The sequence below is a fragment of the Callorhinus ursinus genome, unplaced genomic scaffold (genome assembly GCF_003265705.2).
Source record: "Callorhinus ursinus isolate GAN/ISIS: 27379988/994484 unplaced genomic scaffold, GSC_fseal_2.0 scaffold61, whole genome shotgun sequence".
Taxonomy (NCBI): Eukaryota; Metazoa; Chordata; class Mammalia; order Carnivora; family Otariidae; genus Callorhinus; species Callorhinus ursinus.
This window is the reverse complement of record NW_027397123.1, coordinates 2,046,900-2,068,968: the sequence shown is the minus strand read 5'-3', so window position 1 is coordinate 2,068,968 and position 22,069 is coordinate 2,046,900. Positions and strand designations below refer to the sequence as shown.

The 22,069-nt window shown below is 39.4% G+C and overlaps 1 protein-coding gene across 10 annotated transcripts in view; it reads left to right on the top strand.

Annotated features, from left to right (window-relative positions):
- LOC112810767 (uncharacterized) overlaps positions 1-22,069 on the top strand; it is a 76,753-nt gene that overhangs the window by 16,348 nt on the left and 38,336 nt on the right. For 5 of the 10 annotated variants that reach the window (XM_073885222.1, XM_073885223.1, XM_073885219.1 and 2 more), the window contains 2 exons: positions 142-237; positions 16,130-19,935. In XM_073885222.1, the coding sequence (XP_073741323.1) occupies positions 201-237; positions 16,130-17,832 (1,740 nt within the window). In that variant the 5' untranslated portion in view covers positions 142-200 and the 3' untranslated portion in view covers positions 17,833-19,935. Of the gene's footprint in view, positions 1-141; positions 238-16,129; positions 19,937-22,069 lie in introns of those variants that run through there. The other 5 variants (XM_073885220.1, XM_073885221.1, XM_073885217.1 and 2 more) reach the window with 2 other exon arrangements.

Below are 22,069 nucleotides of genomic sequence, written 5' to 3'. Positions count from 1 at the left end.
CATCTCATCCTTCTATTATCTGAAGTCTGTATCTGTAACATTTAACCTTGATTTCATGACAAATTTAAGGAAAGCTAAAGATTTTGTGAGTTCTGTTTTTATTTCTGTACCATGTGGCTTTTTTTTTTTTCTTGTAAGCAGGACATTCCATTTCTAAGCCAGATGTGGTTGACTTATTGGAGCAAGGAAAAGAGCCCTGGATGATTTTGAGGGAAGAAACACAAGGACAGTATACAGGTAAGGAGGGCAAGGAAGGCAAAGAGAAGCCATCAGGGCTGGTAGCAGCCTATGTGGTAAGGGGGAGGAGTACATCTCTGTGGTATTGGCAAAGCCCTCCAAGGTACCAAGACTCGGTGGTGCCAAGAGCATGGGCTTGTGACGTGGGGAGGAAATCAAGGTCTCAACATGAGCTGTAGAAGAAACTTCAACTTTACACCATTTGCCATTCATCTTATTTCCTTATATTTCAAACCCATTTTCAGTGACAGGGAATCTCATGTTTCATTCATGCAATATTTTATCTATATATTGGATTCAGCTGTTCTCTATGTCCCCTTTTGCACACACACACACACACACATATCAATGCAGTGATAGTGAACAGTGATAGTGAACAAGGCTTATAAGGTCCCTGCTCTCGTGGAATTTACATTGTACTAGATTGAGGATAACAGTAAACAGCTAAATAGATAAATAATATTGGGCAATGGAATGATGGAAAGTAAGCAGAAAGTGGGCCATTTTAGATAAGGTAGTTGCGGATGACTTTTCTGAGGTGGTAACATTTGAGAGGATACCTGACATAAGGGCCTAGGACATGTGTTTGGGAAGAATGTTCCAACCTAAACGCATAGCTTGGAAGGCTCAGGAGTGGCTGGGGCAGTGGGAGAAAGGGATGAGGAGACTGGAAGGAAGGGGGCCAGGGAGAGCTTTGTGAGTTTGAGGAGCACCATCGTAGACCAGAATAGAAGGCCTCAGGAGAGAGTAATAAGTAACGCAGCCACAACTGTTAGGAGGAATCAGCTCATATGAGGTTTTATTAGATTTGAATCATTAGGAATAATAAGTATTAGTATCAATTGTGTTATCTGTTTTAAAATTTTTAATTTTAAACCATTTTTTTAAAAATGTTAGTCAAATACAGAGAGCCGCTTTAAGCACATGTCCAGCGCAATGAGTTAAATGCGGTAAACACCAATGTTATGAATTAAAACTTCTTTCTTCTTATTTTGAAATAATTTCAAGTCACAGAAAGGTTGTAATAATAATGCAAAAATGTATTTTATACCTTTCAACCAGTCTTTCCAAATGAGGAAAGCTTTCTAGTCCACAATGAAGCCCTTCACAAGTCCACACCCAATCACAATCTTCTCCCCCTGCTAAGTGCAACCACTCTTCTCATTTTAATAGAAATCAGTTCCTTCCCTTTTTTCTCCCTCCAATGTCTTTATGTGCTTTTAAAATCTTCTTTAATCTCTAAGTTTCCTCTTCATCTCTTTTGTTCCTAACCATTTATTTGCTGAAGGAACATCTTCCATTCTGTTTTGCTGATGCCATTTTGAGATTTACTTAAACATGTTCTCTGACTTCTCTGTATCCTCTAAAGATTTTATTTATTTATTTGACAGAGAGAGACACAGCGAGAGAGGGAACACAAGCAGGGAGAGTGGGGGAGGGAGAAGCAGGCTTCCCATGGAGCAGGGAGCCCAATGCGGGGCTCAATCCCAGGACCCTGGGATCATGACCTGAGCGGAAGGCAGTCGCTTAACGACTGAGCCACCCAGGCGCCCCTCTCTGTATCCTCTAAATAAGTAGTGGGATCAAGAAGCACAATGAGATTTAGATTATCTATATATAATATTATATCATATAATATATAAATATATTAAGTTTATAAATATATACATAAATATATTTTTAGAATTTAAATATATATTATATGATATATATTTTGGCAAGACAACTTTCTGGACAGTCTTGTATACATAATATGTTGTCAGTATCGAATGCTGGCTCCTTCCATATCAGACAGAATCGAGTTTATTGCTTACTGTTGTAAAGGAAAACACCACCAAAAAGAGCTTTGGTAGTATTTCAAAGAAGGAAATGCAAGGATGGATGTTATTGACAATTGAAAGTTTGGTTTAAGGCCAGTCTTTCAGTGTGATTAGGATTGGGTGAAGATCAAGATACAACAGTGGAAAATTCATGGAAATTAGGTAAGAATTTTGAGGCTTGGGGGGCATCTGGGTGGCTCAGTTGGTTAAACATCTGCCTTTGGTTCAGGGTCCTGGGATCGAGCCCCACATTGGGCTCCCTGCTCTCTTCTCTCTTTGCCACTGCCCCCTGCTTGTGCTTTCTCTCTCTCTCCCTCTGCCAAATAAATAAAATCTTTAAAAATAGGGACGCCTGGGTGGCTCAGTCGGTTAAGTGTCTGCCTTTGGCTCAGGTCCTGGGGTCAAGTCCCACATCGGGCTCCTTGCTCATCGGGGAGCCTGCTTCTCCCGCTGCCTGCCACTCCCCCTGCTTGTGCTCTCTCTCTCTCTCTCTCTTTCTCTGTCAAATAAATATTTAAAAAAAAAATACTCTTCAATAAAAACTCAATAACAGTGTATTTTTATACTTTTGTGAAAAATTGTTTCATATGTTTAAGAGCCAGTTCTCTCTATTTCGTGAGTATTGGGATTGTGTGTCTCCCCCATTTTTCTATCTGGCTTTTAATCATTTGTCCCTCAATTTTTTTTTAAGATTTTATTTATTTATTTGAGAGAGAGCGAGTAAGTGAGAGAGAGCACAAGCAGGGTGAAGGGCAGAGGGAGAAGCAGACTCCCCGCTGAGCAGGGAGCCCTATGGGGGGCTCGATCCCAGGACACTGGGATCATGACCTGAGCCGAAGGCAGCCACTTAACCGGTTGACTGTGCCACCCAGGCGCCCCTGTCCCTCAATTTTGAAGAGTGTTTTTATAGGAGTGCCTGGGTGGCTCAGTCGTTAAGCGTCTGGCTTCAGCTCAGGTCATGATCCCGGAGTCTTGGGATCGAGCCCTGTATCCGGCTCCCTGCTCCACGGGAAGCCTGCTTCTCCCTTTCCCATTTCCCCTGCTTGTGTTCCCTCTCTCGCTGTCTCTCTCTGTCAAATAAATAAATAAGTAAATTCTTTGGGGGGAAAAAAGTGTTTTTATATATTAGGAGTATTAGCCTTTTGTCTGAAGTGTATGTTGTAAATATTTTCTCCCAGTTTCTCAATTTTTTTTTGTTATTTTGATTATGGCAGTTTATTTATTTTTTAATGTAGTCAAATTCATCCTTATTATCTCTGAATTTTGTGTCTTGGTTAGAAGCTATCTCAAGGTTAAAGATAAATACACATCTTTTCTTCTATCACATGTATGATTTTATATTTTACATTTAAATCCCTAATCCATTTGGAGTTTATTCTTTTTTTTTTTTTTTTAAAGATTTTATTTATTTGACAGAGAAAGACATAGCGAGAGAGGGAACACAAGCAGGGGGAGTGGGAGAGGGAGAAGCAGGCTTCTGCCGAGCAGGGAGCCGGATGCGGGGCTCGATCCCAGGACCCTGGGATCATGACCTGAGCCGAAGGCAGACGCTTAACGACTGAGCCACCCAGGCGCCCCCCATTTGGGGTTTATTCTTATGTATAAAGTAAGGTATGGATCTAATGAAATCTTTTCCCACACGGCTACCCCAGTTGTCCCAACACCATTCATTTAAACATCCATCTTTGCTCCCTTCATTTGAAATGCCACCTTCGGGGCACCTGGGTGGCTCAGTCTTTAGGCGTCTGCCTTCGGCTCAGGTCATGATCCCAGGGTCCTGGGATCGAGCCCCGCATCGGGCTCCCTGCTCAGCAGGAAGCCTGCTTCTCCCTCTCCCACTCCCCCTGCTTGTGTTCCTTCTCTCACTGTCTCTCTGTCAAATAAATAAAATCTTTAAAAAAATAAATGAAGTGCCACCTTCATCATATAATACATTTCCATATATTCTTTGGTCTATTTCTGGGCTTTCTGTTCTGTTCTGTTCTATTTGTGGATCCATGCACCACTACCACATTGCTTTTATTATAGTTATATTGTAGCGCATTTTAATGTTTGTTAGGGCTAGTCACCCTTTTAGATTTTCAGTGTTTTTCTGCCTATTTTTGAATGTTTGTTTTTCCATGTGAACTTGATCATTAACTTTTCTAACTCCATGGAAAGCTTATTAGTATTTTATTTGAATTGCACTAAATTTACAGATTAATTTAGGAAGAACTGAGATCTTTATAATGTTTATTAATTTTCCCTAAATACTTAATCATGTTCTTTACTGTTATAAATTACATTTTCTCTACCGTTTTGTCCTTTACCTAGTTATGGTTTTCCAATAGAAAGACTCTTAATTTTTTCAACAGGTTTATTGATATATAATTTACATAACATAAAATCATTCTTTTTTTTTTAAGATTTTATTCATTTATTTGACACAAAGAGAGAGAGAGGCAGAGAGCAAGTACAAGCAGGGGGAGCAGCAGACAGAGGGAGAAGGAGAAGCAGCCTCCCCACCGAGCAAGGAGCCTGACGTGGGACTCAATTCCAGGACCCCGGGACCATGACCCAAGCCGAAGGCAGACGCCCAACCAACTGAGCCACCCAGGCACCCCTAAATCATTCTTTTTTTTTTTTAAGATTTTATTTATTTATTTGAGAGAGAGACACAACGGGAGAGGGAACACAAGCAGGGGGAGAGGGAGAGGGAGAAGCAGGGTTCCTGCTGAGCAGGGAGCCCGATGCAGGGCTTGATCCCAGGACCCCAGGATCACGACCTGAGCCAAAGCAGACGCTTAACGTCTGAGCCACCCAAGCGCCCTAAAATCATTCTTTTAAATTGAACAAATCAGGGGCACCTGGGTGGCTGTCAGTTGAGCATCCATCCAACTCTTGATATTGGCTCAAGTCATCACTTCTCAGCCTTTTGGCTAAGATCAAGTGATAATTGGTTTAAGTCATGATCTCAGCATAGTGATATGGAGCCCTGCATAGGGCTCCACGCTCAGCAGGGAGTCAGCTCGAGATTCTTTCCCTCTGCCCCTCCCCCTGCTCATTCATGCTCTCTCTCTCTCAAATAAATAAATGAATAAATCTGAAAAAATAAAGGGAACAAGTCAGTGTTTTTTAATATAATCACAATTTTGTGCAACCATCACCAGTATGTAATTCCATCACCCCAAAAAGAAATCTGATACCCATTAGCAGTCATTCTCTATACCCTACTCTCAGCGTCTGGTAACCACTAGTCTACCTTCTGTAGATTTGACTATCAGGAGTATTTTATATACATAGAATTATACAACATGTAGCCTTTTGTGAATGGCTTCTTTCATAGCGATTTTGAGATTCATCAATATAATATCAACTTCATTCTTTTATTCTGGCTGAATAATATTCTATTCCACTCTGATTTCTTTTGTTGTTTTTATTTTGGTATCATACTTAGGAAATCATTGTGTAATCCAAGGTCTCAAAAATTTACTGCTGTGTGTTTTTCTAAGAAGTTACTAGTTTTAGCTCTGACATTTAGGCCTTTGATCATTTTGAGTTAATTTTCATGTGTGTTATAAAGTGTAAGGTTCCAACTTCATTCTTTTGTACACGAATATCCACTTGTTCCTTCACTGCTGCTAAAAAGACCCCATTGAATTTTGTTGGCTCCCTTTTCAGTAATGAATTGATCATAAATGGAGATTTTATTTCTGGACTCTGAATTCTATTCCATTGATCTCTGTATCTGTCTTTATGCCAGCACCATACTATCTTGATTTATTGTAGCATTGTAGTAAGTTTTGAAATCAGGAAGTGTGAGAACTGTTACTTTGTTCTTCTCTTTTTTTTTTCCTTCGGGATTATTTTGGCTGTTTGGAGTCTCCTATATTTCCATATGATCATTTTCAGCAACAAAGGCAGTTGACATTTTGATATGGATTGCATTGCGTCTATTGATTAATTTGCGGAACATTACAATCTTAACAGCATTGTTTTTCATGAACCTGAGAGGTCTCTCCTTTTATTTAGGTATTTAATTTCTTTCCACAATATTTTGAAATTGTCAGTGTATAGATCTTAGGCTTCTTTTGTTCAATTTATTCCTACATATTTTATTCTTTTTGTTATAATTGTAAATGCATTTCTTTCTTAATTTTGGTTTTAGATTGGTACCCTTGATTTTAGTAAGTTGCCATTATATCCTGGTATACTATTACATCATCTATGATATAGTGATAATCTTATTTCTTTTTTTTTGATAATTTTATTTCTTTACCTCCTTTTCTACCTCTGATTTGTAAATTGAATGGCTAATATCTTTTGTACAGTCTTAACCAACTGAGCCACCCAGGCGCCCTAGTACAGTCTTGAATAGTTGCAGAGACAGTCGGCTTCCTTGATTTGTTCTTGATCTCGGCAGAAATGCCTATAGTGTTTCCTCACCTAATAAACCAGCTTTAGAACTAAGGAGGTGTGTGTGTGTTTTATGTTGTGGAAGTATCCCTGAGCTCCTGTTTGCTTGGATTCTTCTTTGCTAATATTTTATATGTTTTCTCTTGATATTCATAAGTTATTTTGGCCCATATTTTCTTTTAATGTCACTTATCAGGTTTAGATATTAATATTTTTTCATAAAAATTACAAGAGAGGGGCGCCTGGGTGGCTCAGTCGTTAAGCATCTGCCTTCGTCTCAGGTCATGATCCCAGAGTCCTGGGATCGAGCCCCGCATCAGGCTCCCCGCTCTGCGGGAAGCCTGCTTCTCCCTCTCCCACACCCCCTGCTTGTGTTCCCTCTCTCACTGTGTCTCTCTCTGTCAAATAAATAAAATCTTTAAAAAAAAAATTACATGAGAATTAGAAAGTTTTCCTTCATCTTTAACGATCTGGAACAAGTTATGGAGCATTAGCTCTATGGGTAAAAGCAGTTATGGCCTTCTGTGACTTCTCCCCTAATATTTCCTTCAAAAAGGACAAAGGAATGAAAAAGTAGTAAATCTAAACAAAATCCACATCCTAGTATATCTTGAAGGCAAGATACCAAAAGTTCCCGATATCTGTAAGAAAACCCCCACACTTGCCCAGGAAAGGTGGTTGGTTCTTCTTGCTCTTTAATAGTAAAATTAGGGTAGGGACGTCTGGGTGGCTCAGTCGGTCAAGCGTCTGCCTTCTTCTGGGATCGAGTCCCTCACTGGGCTCCTTGCTCAGTGGGGAGCCTGCTTCTCCCTCTGCCTGCAGCTCCCCCTGCTTGTGCTCGCTCTCTCTGACAAATAAATAAAATCTTTTAAAAAAATAGTAAAATTAGGGGTGCCTAGCTGGCTCAATTGGTAGAGCACGCAACTCTTGATCTCAGGGTCATGCGTTCAAGCCCCATGTTGGGCATGGAGCCTACTTAAAAAAAAAAAGTAAAATTCAATACTATTGAAAGAGCCTCACAATGAAAATGACATTTACAAAGATCACCAACTGATAAGATTTTGCCATATCTTCTTTATTTCTCTCTATACCACATTTATAGAGGTATTTGAAGGCATGTCTTAGGTATTATGACTTGACCCATGAATCATTCACCAAACATCTCCTAAGAATAAGGGTGTGTTTTCTTATTTTTTAAAAAGTTTATGTATGTATGTATGTATGTATGTGTGTGTGTATGTTATTTCTTCACCCAGTGGGGCTCAAACTCACAACCCAGAATCAAGAGTTGCATGCTCTTCGACTGAGCCAGCCATGCTCCCAAAGGGTATGTTTTTGGGGTACCTTGGTGGTGCAGTCCATTGAGTGTCAGACTCTTGATTTCAGCTCAGGTAATGGTCTCGGGGTCCTGAGATCAAGCTCCGAGTTGGGCTCTGCGCTCAGTGCAGAGTCTGATTATCCCTCTCCCTCCCCCGCTTGCTCTTGCTCTCTCTCAAATAAATAAAATCTTTTTTTATAAAAGTGTCTTTGTAAAGGTTTATATAAATATTTTTCATAGAGAGGAAGTTCCGTTTTACATAATTGCTAAGATTTTTCTCAGGAATTAGTCTTTCTACATTTATTGACAATCATATGATTTTTTTCTCCATTGTTCTCTTTCTGTGTCGAATTCTATTTATTGACTGACTGAATTCTGGAGTCTAGTTCTGGTCATGGTGTGTTGATATATTATCCCTTTTCAATATTGTTAGATTGGAATTTTTAATATTTTATTTAGGTTTCATGAATGAGATTAGCCTGTAATCTTCCTTTTTTATTATCCTTTTTAAGGTTGGCTTTAACAGTTACATTAGCTTTATGAATATGTTGAGGAGAATGTATGCTTTCTCCCCCCCTTTTGGAATGTTTGAAGAAATATGACAGGAAAACCACCTGGGCCTTCAGTTACATTGTAGTTTTGGGGTTTTTTTGGAGACGGCGGGGGGTGGGTGCAGGGAGGGGCAGAAGGAGAGTGAGAAAGAGAATCTCAAGCAGGCTCCACACCTAGCGTGTGAGCCCCACACAGAGCTCAGTCTCACAACCCTGAGATCATGACCTGAGCTGAAATAAGAGTCACTTTTTTTTTTAAAGATTTTATTTATGTATTTGACAGAGAGAGACACAGTGAGAGAGGGAACACAAGCAGGGGGAGTTTTGGAGAGGGAGAACCAGGCTTCCTGCGGAGCAGGGAGCCCGATGCAGGGCTTGATCCCAGGACCCTGAGATCATGACCTGAGCGGAAGGCAGATGCTTAATGACTGAGCCACCTAGGCGCCCAGTCACTTTTTTTTTTTTTAAGATTTTATTGATTTATTTCAGGGAGAAAAAGAGAGAACACGAGCAGGGGGAGGGGGTGGAGGGACAAGCAGACTCCCCACTGAGTGGGGAGCCCAAGTGGGGCTCAATCCCAGACCCCAAGATTGTGACCTGAGCTGAAGTCAGACACTTAACCGACTGAGCCACCCAGGCACCCCTGTACTTTTTTTTTAAACTTACTTGGTTTGGGGTGCCTGGCTGGCTCAGTCAGTAGAGCATGTGACTCTTGATCTCAGGGTCATGGATTTGAGCCCTACGTTGGGGATAGAGATTACTTAAAAAACAAAATTTTTTAAATAATAAAACTTACTCAGATTATGTAACGCTAGAATTTTGAAGTTTTCTGTCTGTTGATTTTGTAGAGGCTGTTTTGTAGAGATGTATGTGTTTCATCCAGGTTATTAACAAATGGTGTTTTTTCATGATGTCATTTTACTGTATTTGTGAGGTGTAGATGGCCCAAAAGTGAGGTCCCTGTTAGCTGGAATTCCTGCATTGAATATTGTTGCTGTCTCCTTTTACTTTTATTAGTTTTGAGAGAATCACATTAGTAACATTGCTTTAAAATGCAATATTTGGCATTGTGGATCTTCTGTGTTATTTGTGGGCACTGTTTTTTAAAAGTACTTTTATCTTTCTAATCTGTTTTCATTTTGTTGCTCTTTTTCTAGCTTCTTGCAATAAATGTTTAGATCATCAATTTTCAGGTTTTCTTTTCTCATGTATTTAAATCTGTTACATAAATTTTTTCTACTTTACATTAGATATAAATGGATGCAGATGTTATAATTTGGTTCAAAATAATTTCTCTATGGAAATTTAGAAAATACTGCCTTAGATTCACTATTTTCTTTCTTTCTCCCAGCCTTTTGTCTTTAAAAATTACCAAGCCAAATGATAATATTAAAAATATATATGTAGTTAATTACCCTTCACATAGATTTAACTTTGGTTATTAACATTTTGCCTTTTTCTCTCTATATATGCACCTTCCTTCTTGGCTCACTTGATGGTAAGTAGCAGTTAATCATTAAATTTCACCTCTCAAACACTTCTGTGTGCCTTTCCTAAGAATAAAGGCTTTCTTCTATATAGTCACACTATTTGTTTTTTTTTTTAAGATTTTCTTTATTTGACAGAGAGAGCACAGCAGAGGGAGAGGGAGAAGCAGGCTCCCCACTGTGCAGGGAGCCTGATGCAGGACACGATCCCAGGACCCTGAGATCATGACCTGAGCTGAAGGCAGCCGCTTAACCAACTGAGCCACCCAGGCGCCCCTATAGTCACACTATTATTATCATAGCAATTCAACCTTACCATCTAATATAGAATCCATATTTAAATTTTTGAACTTTTTCCAAAAAATGCCATTTGTAAAATTTATTTCCAGGATCCATTCCAGATTCATACACTGCACTTCATTTGGGTGTTAGGCTTTTTATCTTACTGTTATCCTACCTTTTTTTTCACTTTCATTTGGTTATTTTGTAGCGTACAGTTTCGTTTTCTTATGGAATGTCTGTGTTGTTTGAAGTTGTCTTCTTGTAATTAGAATAGGGTTAAACATTTTTGCCCAGAATACTACAGGGGTGGTATGTAATTATTTTTTTAGTAACCTTTATTTTAGATTGATTCTAGATTTATGGAAAATTACTAAGATAGTAGAGAGACTTCCTGTCTATACCTCTCGTGATTTCTACCATTTAACATCTTACATCATTAAGATGCATTTGTCAAAACTAAGAAAATAACATTGGTATTAACTAAACTCTCGGCTTCTTGTATATTTCACAGGTTTTTCCATTAATGCCATTTTTCTGTTCCAGGATCCTTCCATTCAGGGTAGCACATTGCATTAATTTTTCATGTCTCCCAGTGTCTCCTGGTTTGTGACAGTTTTTCCATTTTTCCTTGTCTTTCTGGAATTTCCCTGCCAGGTATCCTTCAGAATACCCCCTAATCTGGGTCTGTTGTTTTTCTCATGATTAGACTGGAGATAGGGGTTTTTTAGAAAGACTGCAACAGAAGTGAAATGTCCTTTTCATCACATCACATGAGGGGTACATGATATCCATGTGACGTCACTGGTGATGTTAACTTTTCTCCACTCCGAAGTTACTATTTTTCCTTTTCCATACTCCGCTCTTTATTTTTATTTTTTTAAGATTTTATTTATTTATTTGACAGAGAGAGACACAGTGAGAGAAGGAACACAAGCAGGGGGAGTGGGAGAGGGAGAAGCAGGCTTCCTGCTGAGCAGGGAGCCCGATGCGGGGCTCGATCCCAGGACCCTGGGATCATGACCTGAGCCGAAGGCAGACGCTTAATGACTGGGCCACCCAGGCGCCCCTCATACTCCATTCTTTAGAAGCAGCTCACTAAGTGTAGCTCACCCTGAATTCTGGGTAGGGGTGCAAGATTGGGAATTAAGCTTCTGTAGGGTAGAAAATCTATATATTTTACCTGGAATTCTGTATAAAAGATTTGTCTCTTCCCCCTTTATTTCAGTGTGGACTCATTCATGCTTATTTTATACTTGGAGTTCTTAATTACATGTTAGGTTCTTTATTTTGCTTTGGACACTGATAGCTCTTTTGGATTGGTTCCTGTGTCCATTAATATCCCTATCGTTTTGGTTTTTGAGGATTTCTTTCCTGATACGATTTTCAGATTCATTTTGTTTTTTTCCCCTTCCCTGGTCCTAGAATCAGCCATTTCTCCTAAGAGCCCTGGTTTCCTTTTATTGGAAAATAGTATTTAGAAACCAAGATCGGGGTGCTAGGGATACTCATTGCTGTTGGTGTGCCACTGCCTCTATGCCCTCTACACCACCTAACCAGGCAATAAACGTGTGTATGCATGTATACGGACATATAGCTGTCATTGTTTTATTATCTGTCTGTCTGTATCTGCATTAAGCTAAACATGAGCTCATACTGATGTCTCCAGCTCCCATCCAGTTTTTCAGGGTGCATTCTAGCCATCTTGTCCTGTTTAGCTGTTACTTTTTTTTCTCAGACAGTGAGAAAACTGGCTCCCACCATCCATCATCCATCCCCATGAGAAACAAATTTACTAACTTGGTAGTGCTCATGTGCAGTTCCTTTGTCTTTAATTTTCAGTCAAAACATTGTTTTTTAAAGTTTGTAATTATTCTATCATAGGGTACAGTTTGTGTAGTGTATTGATCAACTACAAGTACTTTTTAATTTCCCAACATATGTTGATAATCTAGTTGGTTTTGTAATATTGATTTCTAGCATAACTTGTGATCGGGCAGCATAATCTGTATGATTTTGATCCTTTGAAATATGTTGAGACTTGCTTTGCAGCCCAGTTTGTGGTCTATTTTTTTTTTTTAAAGATTTTGTTTATTTGAGAGACAGAGAATGAGAGAGAGAGAGAGCACATGGGGGGGGAGGGTCAGAGGGAGAAGCAGACTCCTTGCCGAGCAGGGAGCCCGATGTGGGACTCGATCCAGGGACTCTGGGATCATGACCTGAGTTGAAGGCAGTCGCTTAACCAACTGAGCCACCCAGGCGCCCTGTGGTCTATTTTTATAAGTAATTTGTCTGTGACTGAAAAGGAACTGAATTCTGCAATATTTGGCTTATAGCCACAAAGTTCTAGATACTTTATTAAATGTTTATTAAACATTTAATATTTATTTTTTTATTAAATGTTCCACTCAGACTTTGGACTGTGTTGGTATTTGGTTTATTTCATGCTGTGTTAATAGATGAACACAAAATTAATAACCCTTATTAAACAGTCTTCCATGTGCTTTGTAGAAAATTAGAGAATAGAGACAGGTAAAATTTTTTCTAAATATTAAAACGTCTTGGGGTGCCTGGGTGGCTCAGTTGTTAAGTGTCTGCCTTCCACTCAGGTCATGATCCCAGAGTCCTGGGATCGAGCCCCTCTTCGGGCTCCCTGCTCAGTAGGAAGCCTGCTTCTCCCTCTCCCACTCCCCCTGCTTGTGTTCCCTCTCTCGCTGTGTCTCTCTCTGTCAAATAAATAAATAAAATCTTTAAAATAAATAAATAAATATTAAAATATCTTATTTCTACCACTATAACACCTTAGTGGATATAATACACGCATGCCTATACATGTTTTTCTTTTTACCAAAGGGACACCATAGTCTTACTGTTTTATAACCTGATTTCTTTATCAGTGATTTTTCTGCTTACTATTTCTATGACATTTTTATTTTATTGCATCTTCAAAACCCAAATTCTATTCATATTACTCCATTTGGCCCAATATGATTTGTTCAGATCAGTATCCCAATGCAAGACTGTGCATTCCATCTTTTCTGCTTTTTTTTTCACAATATTGGCCAAACACAAGTTAATACTCAGAAGCATGTGTTTTTTAACAAAAACATAAATCTTTTAAATTTTCCTTATGTGTTTGGCCCAAGATTTGTGAGATTTATCTTGTATCTTCCCTGTCCCGTTCTTGGAATTAAACATTTCTTTAAGGATTCCCTGATCATAATAATAGGTATTTAGAGATGACAATGCAAATGATCAGGGTGCTTATTGCCACTAGCCTTTTTGACATTTTTTCTATTTCCTGAAAACCTATTTCAGATTTTTGTCCTTTGTAGGATTGATTTTGATCAATATTTTCTTATGTTTGTCTTCACTTTTATATCTTAATGTTTTGTTTGTTCTCCCCCTTTTTTCTTGATTAGTTTAGCTAGTGTATCATCATACGTTGATTTTTTTTCTCCAAGAGATATCTTTTTGGTTTTTTGTTTTGTTTTTTGGGTTTTTTTGTTTTCTTGGAGATTGGGGGTGGGGGAAAAAGGGAGCAGGAGAGAGAATTTTAGGCAGGCTCCACGCCTAGCCCCGAGCCCAACACAGGGCTTGATCTTACAACCCTCTGATCATGACCTGAGCCGAAATCAAGAGTTGGACGCTAACCATCTGAGCCACCCAGGCTGCCCTCGAGAGATATCTTTTTGAATTTATGTGTTGGTTTTCTTTTTCTAAACTCATTACATTCTGGGTTTTTTATCTTTATACTTTCTGCTTTCCTTTAGCTTACTTTGATGTTTTTCTAAACATTTTCATAAATTGTTTACTTAATTTGTGTTGAGGTGACAACTTTTCTCTGGGCATTATGGTTAAATATTTTACCTTCTGAAAGGTATTATTTTCATTTTTGTCTGGTTATATTTCTTTAGTTTCACTGTTTATTTCCTCAGTATAATAAAGATGCTGACTCTATTTTTGATTTTTGACTGCTCACAGCTTTCAAGCCCCACGTTTCTACCCCACTGTTGGGCAAGCAGATAAAAAGCCTGAGAGCTCCCTACTTTGGTGCCTGTGGAAAGTTCAAACCATGCAAACCTCATGCCCAGGAAACCTCAGCCCTGCCCTACACCCTAACTACCAAAAAAAACCCCAAGTCATTCTCTTCCAAATCTCTCAAGTCCTCTTCAGCCCTATTTGGGAACCACTTTGCTCTTTCTAGGAAGCCTTGTTATACAAGTAATCTTTTCACATCTTCCTGATGTATATGTGTCATCATTAGTCTTGACGTCCAAGTCAAAGTTTGTGTGGGTATCCGTCCTGCCTCTTCTGGTGCATTTAATTAGCAGAGAGCCTTTAATTTTTTAGATGAAGTGCTTTTTGTTTTCTGATGTTGCTGTTATTTTCAGTGTTATTTTTTGAGGTCAGAGAATGTATCATGTCACCTGTTATACACATCCTACAATTGAGTCATATACTCTTTGCCCTTGACTCACACCTCCCCTCATTCTGCAGTGATACTCCTGAGTCTTTTCCTGAATCTGGATTGCCATCTTCCACCTTATATCTGATATTTCCTTTTAACAGTCCCAGGCACTCTGGTATCCCAGGACTTTACTCCACATTTTAATTTCTTGATTCTCTCCAGCATCTCCAAATGGAAGGAATTTCTTACTTCATTCAAGTACATATCTGTGATTGTCTGAAAAGGCATCACAATACTGGGAAGTACAAGGATGGCTGGCCTTGAAAATAAAGAAAAGGAAGAAAGGATATGAAAAAGGATATGAACCACCACAGATTTAGCATATTTAGATGGAGAAGGAATAATAAAACTCAACTGAAGATAAGTAAGAACAATTATTTAGCACCTTGATATATCAGAACCTTGTAATTCAGTGATGAAAAAAAGGACTGGGCGCCTGGGTGGCTCAGTCAGTTAAGCATCTGCCTTCGGCTCAGGTCATGATCCCAGGGTCCTGGGATCGAGTCCCGCGTCAGGCTCCCTGCTCAGCAGGGAGTCTGCTTCTCCCTCTGCCTCTGCCTGCCACTCTGCCTACTTGTGCTCTTTCTATCTCTCTGTCAAATAAATAAATAAAATCTTTTTTAAAAAAAGGATTGTGTCTGCTTTTGGGGAAGTTTAGGGAAATGTAAGTAGAATATCAAATAAGGAAACTAATGATATCATAATTGGAAACAAAGGGATGGTGGAAGGAATGAAGTGCTAGAACATAAAAAGAGAGACATGGATATACTTAGATAGAGTAAGCAGGTGCAGCCTTTCTAAGGGATAGGACATTTATCCTGAGACTAAAGGATGAGAAGAATCAGCTTACAAAGTGCCCAGGTCCAAGGAGTCTTGTCATACAAACAGTCTTTGGAAAGCATCAAGTGATAGAGAAGATTGTACCATATCCTAAGTGCTGAAAGGAGAGAACGTGAAAGGGGGCACCTCGGTGGCTCAGATGGTTAAGCGTCTGCCTTTGGCTCAGGTCATGATCCGGGGTCCTGGGATCAAATCCCACATCGGGCTCCCTGCTCAGCAGGGAGCCTGCTTCTCCCTCTCCCTCTGCTGTTCCCCCTGCTTGTGCTCTCGTTCTCTCTGTCAAATAAAATCTTAAAAAGAGAGAGAGAATGTGAAAGGAGATGGGGCAAAGGAGTCTGGACATTCCAAGAGTAAAGAGAAACGCTAGAGAAACTTAGGATAAATTCTTAACCTTTGATCTGCATTTAAATCAGTGGTAGAAAGATTCAAAATAAAGATGCCAAGGTTTTTTCCCCTCTCAGTTCTTAGTTGGTCTCTGACAGAACCAGGATATCAGATTTATAACAAGCTTGCCAAAGATTCTGGCCCATACCTAAATTTCAGTAACTTCATTATCTCACATAATTTCACATACATCTCTGAACTCTTGGCCTTTCAAAAATTTCATAACCATATTTTATAATTCAATAAGCCCTCACTTATTACGATTGTTGGTTCGTATTTCTTTCGTACAAGTTCCATGTTCTCTAGTATAAGAAATACAAATATTTTTTTGTTTTCTTTTGTTTCAGATTTGGATTTACATTGTGAGGTGATCAGCTATGTAGAAATGCCCACTTATGAGAAAGATATATCTTCTATACAACATCAGAGCACATACAACAGTGAGAAACTCTATGAATGTAAGAAATGTCAGAAGAAATTTAGTAGTGGCTATCAATTTTTTCTACATCACAGGTTTCATATTGGTGGAAGGCCTTATGAATGCAAGGACTGTGGGAAGAACTTTCGTAGTGGCTATCAACTTACCCTACATCAGAGATTTCATACTGGTGAGAAACCCTATGAATGTACAGAATGCGGGAAGAACTTTAAAAGTGGTTATCAACTTACTGTACATCAGAGATTTCATACTGGTGAGAAAACCTATGAATGTAGTGAATGTGGGAAGGCCTTTATTTATGCCTCACACATTGTGCAGCATGAGAGAATCCACACTGGTGGGAGGCCTTATGAATGTCAGGAATGTGGGAAGGCCTTTAGTCAAGGTGGACACCTTAGAATTCATCAAAGAATTCATACCGGTGAGAAACCCTATAAATGTCAAGAATGTGGGAAGGCTTTTAGTAGGCGCTCAAACCTTGTTGAACATGGGCAAATCCATACTGATGAGAAACCTTATGTATGTGAGAAATGTGGGAAGGCCTTTAAAAGATGTCACCAACTTACTGTACATCAGAGTGTTCATACTGGTAAAAAACCATATGAATGTAAAGAATGTGGGAAGGGCTATACCACTGCCTCATACCTTATTCTACATCAGAGAATTCATAAAGGTGGGAAACCATATGAATGTAAGGAATGTAAGAAAACCTTTACCTTGTATAGAAATCTGACTCGACATCAGCGTATTCACACTGGTGAGAAACTTTTTGAATGTAGGCAGTGTGGGAAGGTCTATACTACTGGCTCAAAACTTTTTCAACATCAGAAAACTCACACTGGTGAGAAGCCCTATGAATGTAAGGAATGTGGAAAGGCTTTTAGCTTATATGGATACCTTCATCAACATCAGAAAATTCATACTGGTGTGAAACACTTTGAATGTAAGGAGTGTAAAAAAACCTTTACTTTGTATAGAAATCTTATTCGACATCAGAGTATTCATACTGGTAAGAAACTTTTTGAATGTAAAGAATGTGGGAAGGCCTATAGTACTGCCTCAAACCTTGTTCAACATCAGAAAACTCATACTGGGGAGAAACCCTATGAATGTAAAGAGTGTGGAAAGACCTTTAGCTTGCATGGATATCTTAGTCAACATCAGAAAATCCATACTGGTGTGAAACCCTATGAGTGTAAGATATGTAGGAAAACCTTTACTTTCTATAGAAACCTTACCCTACACCAGAGTATTCATACTGACGAGAAACCCTTTAAATGTAAGGAATGTGGGAAGACCTTTAGACGTAGTTCACACCTTACCGCACATCAGAGTATTCATGCCGATAAGAAACCCTATGAATGTAAGAAATGTGGGAAGTCCTTTAAAATGTATGGATATCTTACGCAACATCAGAAAATTCATACTGGTGGGAAACCCTATGACTGTAAGGAATGTGGGAAGGCCTTTAGTCGTGCTTCAAACCTTGTTCAACATGAGAGAATTCATACTGGTGAAAAACCCTATGTGTGTAAGAAGTGTGGGAAAGCCTTCAGATATGGTTCAGCCCTTAAAGCACATCAAGGAATGCATACAGATATGAAATTCTAAGAACATAGGAATGTGACAGTGCCTTTAGGCACGGCCTAGACTTTTTTAACACCAGGTGAGAGAATTCATAATGTAGTTCTTATCACTTTATAAAGATCTCAGTGTCACTCCTGTTTTAATGGAATGTTTGACTTTAAACAATAGCAAATTAAACCCAGAGTAGCCAAAGCAATCTTGAAAAAGAAGAATAAAACTGGAAGTATCACGATCCCAGACTTCAAGATATACTACAAAGCTGTAGTAATCAAAGCAGTGTGGTACTGGCATAAAAATAGACACATGGACCAATGTTACAGAATACAGAGCCCAGAAATAAACCCACAACTATATGGTCAATTAGTCTTCAACAGAGGAGGCAAAAACATGCAATGGGGAAAAGTCTCTTCAACAAATGATGTTGGGAAAACAGGACCACTTTCTTACACCAGACACTAAAAATAAACTCAAAATGGATTAAAGACTTAAATGAAAACCGTAAAAATCCTAGGGGAAAGCACAGGCAGTAATTTCTCTGACATGGGCCATAGCAACATTTTTTTAGATAGGTCCCCTGAGGGAAGGGAAACAAAAGCAAAAATAAACTACTGGGACTACATCAAAATAAAAACTTCTGCACAGCGAAGGAAACAACCTACAGAATTGGAGAATATATTTGCAAATGACAAATAAAGGGTTAGCATCCAAAAAATACAAAAAAACTTACACAACTCAACACCAAAAAAACAATCCAATTTAAAAATGGGCAGAAGACGTGAACAAACATTTCTCCAAAGAAGACATAAGATGGCCAAAAGACACATAAAAAGATGCTCAACATCACTCATCATCAGGAAAATGCAAATCAAAACCACAATGAGATATCACCTCACACCTGTCAGAATGGCTAAAATCAACAACACAAGAAACAGTGTTGGCAAGGATGTGGAGAAAAAGGAACCTCTTGCACTGTTGGCGGGAATGCAGACTGGTGCAGCCACTAAAAAAAAAAAAAACCAGTATGGAGGTTCCTAAAAAAATTAAAAATAGAACTATCACAGGATCCAGTAATTCCACTACTGGATATTTACCAAAAGGATACAACAACACTAATTTGAAAAGATGTATGCACCCTATATTTATTGTATTATTATTTACAATAGCCAAATTATGGAAGCAGCCCAAGTGCCCATCAATAAATGAATGGATAAAGATGTGAAGTATTTATATATATATATATTTGCCATAAAAAAGAATGAAACCTTGCCGTTTGCAATGACGTGGATTGATCTAGAGGGTATAATGCTAAGTGAAATAAGTCAGGCAGAGAAAGACAAATACCATATGATTTCACTCATACGTGGAATTTAAGAAACAAATGAACAAAGAAAAAAAGGCTCTTAACTATAGAAAACGAACTGATGGTTACCACTCTGGGGGTTGGGGGGATGGGGGAAATAGGTGAAGGGGATTAAAAGAACACTTATCGTGATGAGCACTGAGTAATGTATAGAATTGTTGAATCACTATATTGTACACCTGAAGCTAATATAACACTGTATGTTGACTGTATTGGAATTAAATTTAAAAAAAAATGACAAATTAAGACCAAAATATGGGAATCTCAATTTTTTCATGCCTACAACGTGCATGGAATTTTCAATTAAGTTTGTTAATTTAGGGGTGCCTGGGTGGCTCAGTCAGTTAAGCGTCTGCCTTCGGCTCAGGTCATGATCCCAGGGTCCTGGGATTGAGCCCCACATCAGGCTCTCTGCTTAGCGGGAAGTCTCGAGACTTCCCGCTGAGCAGAGAGGACTTCTCCCTCTCCCTCTGCCGCTCCCCGTGCTTGTGCACTCTCACTCTCTCTGTCAGATAAATAAAATCTTAAAAATTTTGTTAATTTAATGAATGGCTAAACGCCTTCCATAATAATGGCTGTGTTACAAATTACCTCAAATCTTAATGGCTCATCATTAAAACAGCTCTCACAGTTTCTGTGGGTCAGAAATTCAGGAGTGACTTGGCTGAGTGCTTCTGGATTGGGTTTTTCATGAGATTTCAGTCATCTGAAGGATCGGGTCCAGGTGGTTCACTCACATTGGCTTCTGGCACAGAGAAGGAGTGTGTCAGGAGAAAGCCATCCTCATCCACAGTGGACCTGATTTACATGAGGAAATCCTGGACTTGAAGTTGATGCTGTAAATGGGTGAGGCTCCTGGCACTTCTTTAGTGTATTTTGCATGTGGTAAGAATGTAAACAATTTATACTCGGGTCCCTGGGTGGCTCAGTCGTTAAGCGTCTGCCTTCAGCTTCGGTCATGATCCCAGGGCGCTGGGATTGAGCCCCGCATCGGGCTCCCTGCCCTGCCGGAAGCCTGCTTCTCCCTCTCCCACTCCCCCTGCTTGTGTTCCCTCTCTCTGTCAAATAAATAATATTTTTAAAAACAAAACAAAAAAGCCAACAAAAAAACAATTTATACTCAGAGGACCAGTGGTTGTGTTTTAAGAAACATATCCACAAATTCTTTGAAACTGCACCCTTCAAAACTGAAGCCTCTCTCTTGCTGCATTCCAGGCCACCTGAAAATCTGAGTAAGTATGTCTGCTTCTCACAGTTTCTGTGAATCAGGAATTTGGGAACAGATAGGCGAAGGAGTTCTGGCGCCAGGTATCTCATGGATTGAAGATCTCAGAGATTGATGGGGGTTGGAGGATCTGCTTTCGAAGATGGCTTCGTTTTGTGGCTGATAAGTTCATCCTGGCAAGTTATTTCCTCTCCAGCGGGACCTCTCCATGTGCTGCTTGAGTGTCCTTGTGACAGGATAATTGGCTTTTATCAGAAGTGATCCTATAATCTAGCCTTGGCAATCACTTCTGCCTCATCCTCCTGATTAGCAGTAAGTAGGTCAAGTCCAGCCCACATTCACCAGTCATCCTTTCATATTAATCTTGTCTGCTCTAAAATTACGTTAACTTTCTTTTGTAAGTATTTAACTGGTATAATTTTTATCATCTTTTTCATTGCCACTTCTCTTTCTCCTTAAGCTTTAGATGTGACCCTTTTAACACCTACACCCAGATTTTTTTAAATTTATTTTTTTAAAGATTATATTTTCTAAGTAATCTCCACACCCCAAGTGGGGCTTGAACTCACAACCCCAAGATCAAGAGTAGCACCCTCCACCTACTGAGCCAGCCAGGTGCCCCTATTTTAATTTTTTTAAATTAATTAATTTTTTTTGATGTAGTGTTCCATGATTCATTGTTTGCGTATAACACCCAGTGCTCCATTCAATATGTGCCCTCTTTAATACCCATCACCAGGCTAACCCATTCCCCAACCGTTAATTTTTTTTAATAGGAGAAAAAAACCCCAAAGTTTTATTTTGTGCAGTGGAGGCTCAATAATGAAATTGAAACCTCCTTAATTTTTAAATTGATGTTTAATGGAATTAGTCCATTTAATTTACCAATGATTATTGACAAACATGAATCATTTTTAGTTGCCTAATGTTCTTTCTGTTTTTCTCTCAATTTCTTGTTTTCTTTCACATTTACCTATTCTTTCTTGATCCTTTTTTTTTATCACTTTGGAAAATTTTCACTCTTGTTTGATTCTGTAGGCTGTTAATAGAGAAATACAACAAGCATTTTAACTTAAAGTCCAAATTTAATTAATACCTACAGTTTTCCACACACCTGACATTTGTTAGAATTCTTCAATTTCAGGGGCACCTGGGTGGCCCAGGTGGTTAAGCTGGACTCATGATTTTGGCTCAGGTCATGATCTCAGTGTCCTGAGATGAGCCCCAAGTGGGGCTCCTCACTGGGTGTGGAGCCTACTTAAGATTCTCTCTCCCTTACCCCCTGCCCCTCTCATCCTGTACCCGAGTGTGTGTTCTCTCTCTCTGAAAAAAAAAAAAAAAAAGCTTCAATTTCAACCTGGCACCTCTACCTACTGCCAGGTGGCGTCTGTCGGCATAAAAGGCACCCTATCAATGATTGTAAGGCCCTTTCGGCTCCCCCGCCAGATGTCACCCCAACCCGGATCTGGGCAAGCCTGTGCAGGCAAGAGGAAAAGGCAAGGATGATGGCTTCAGGTAAACAGTAGATGCTGCCATCAGCTTGGTGTTGGACCAGATCAGATCGTGTCTGAACCACCCGGAAGAGAACCTCTTATCTCCATGTCTGTCTCCAGGAGCTGCCTGAGTCCAACTGGCAGACATGCCTTGAGTTCCAGCCCAGCTCAGGGAGGCCCCTA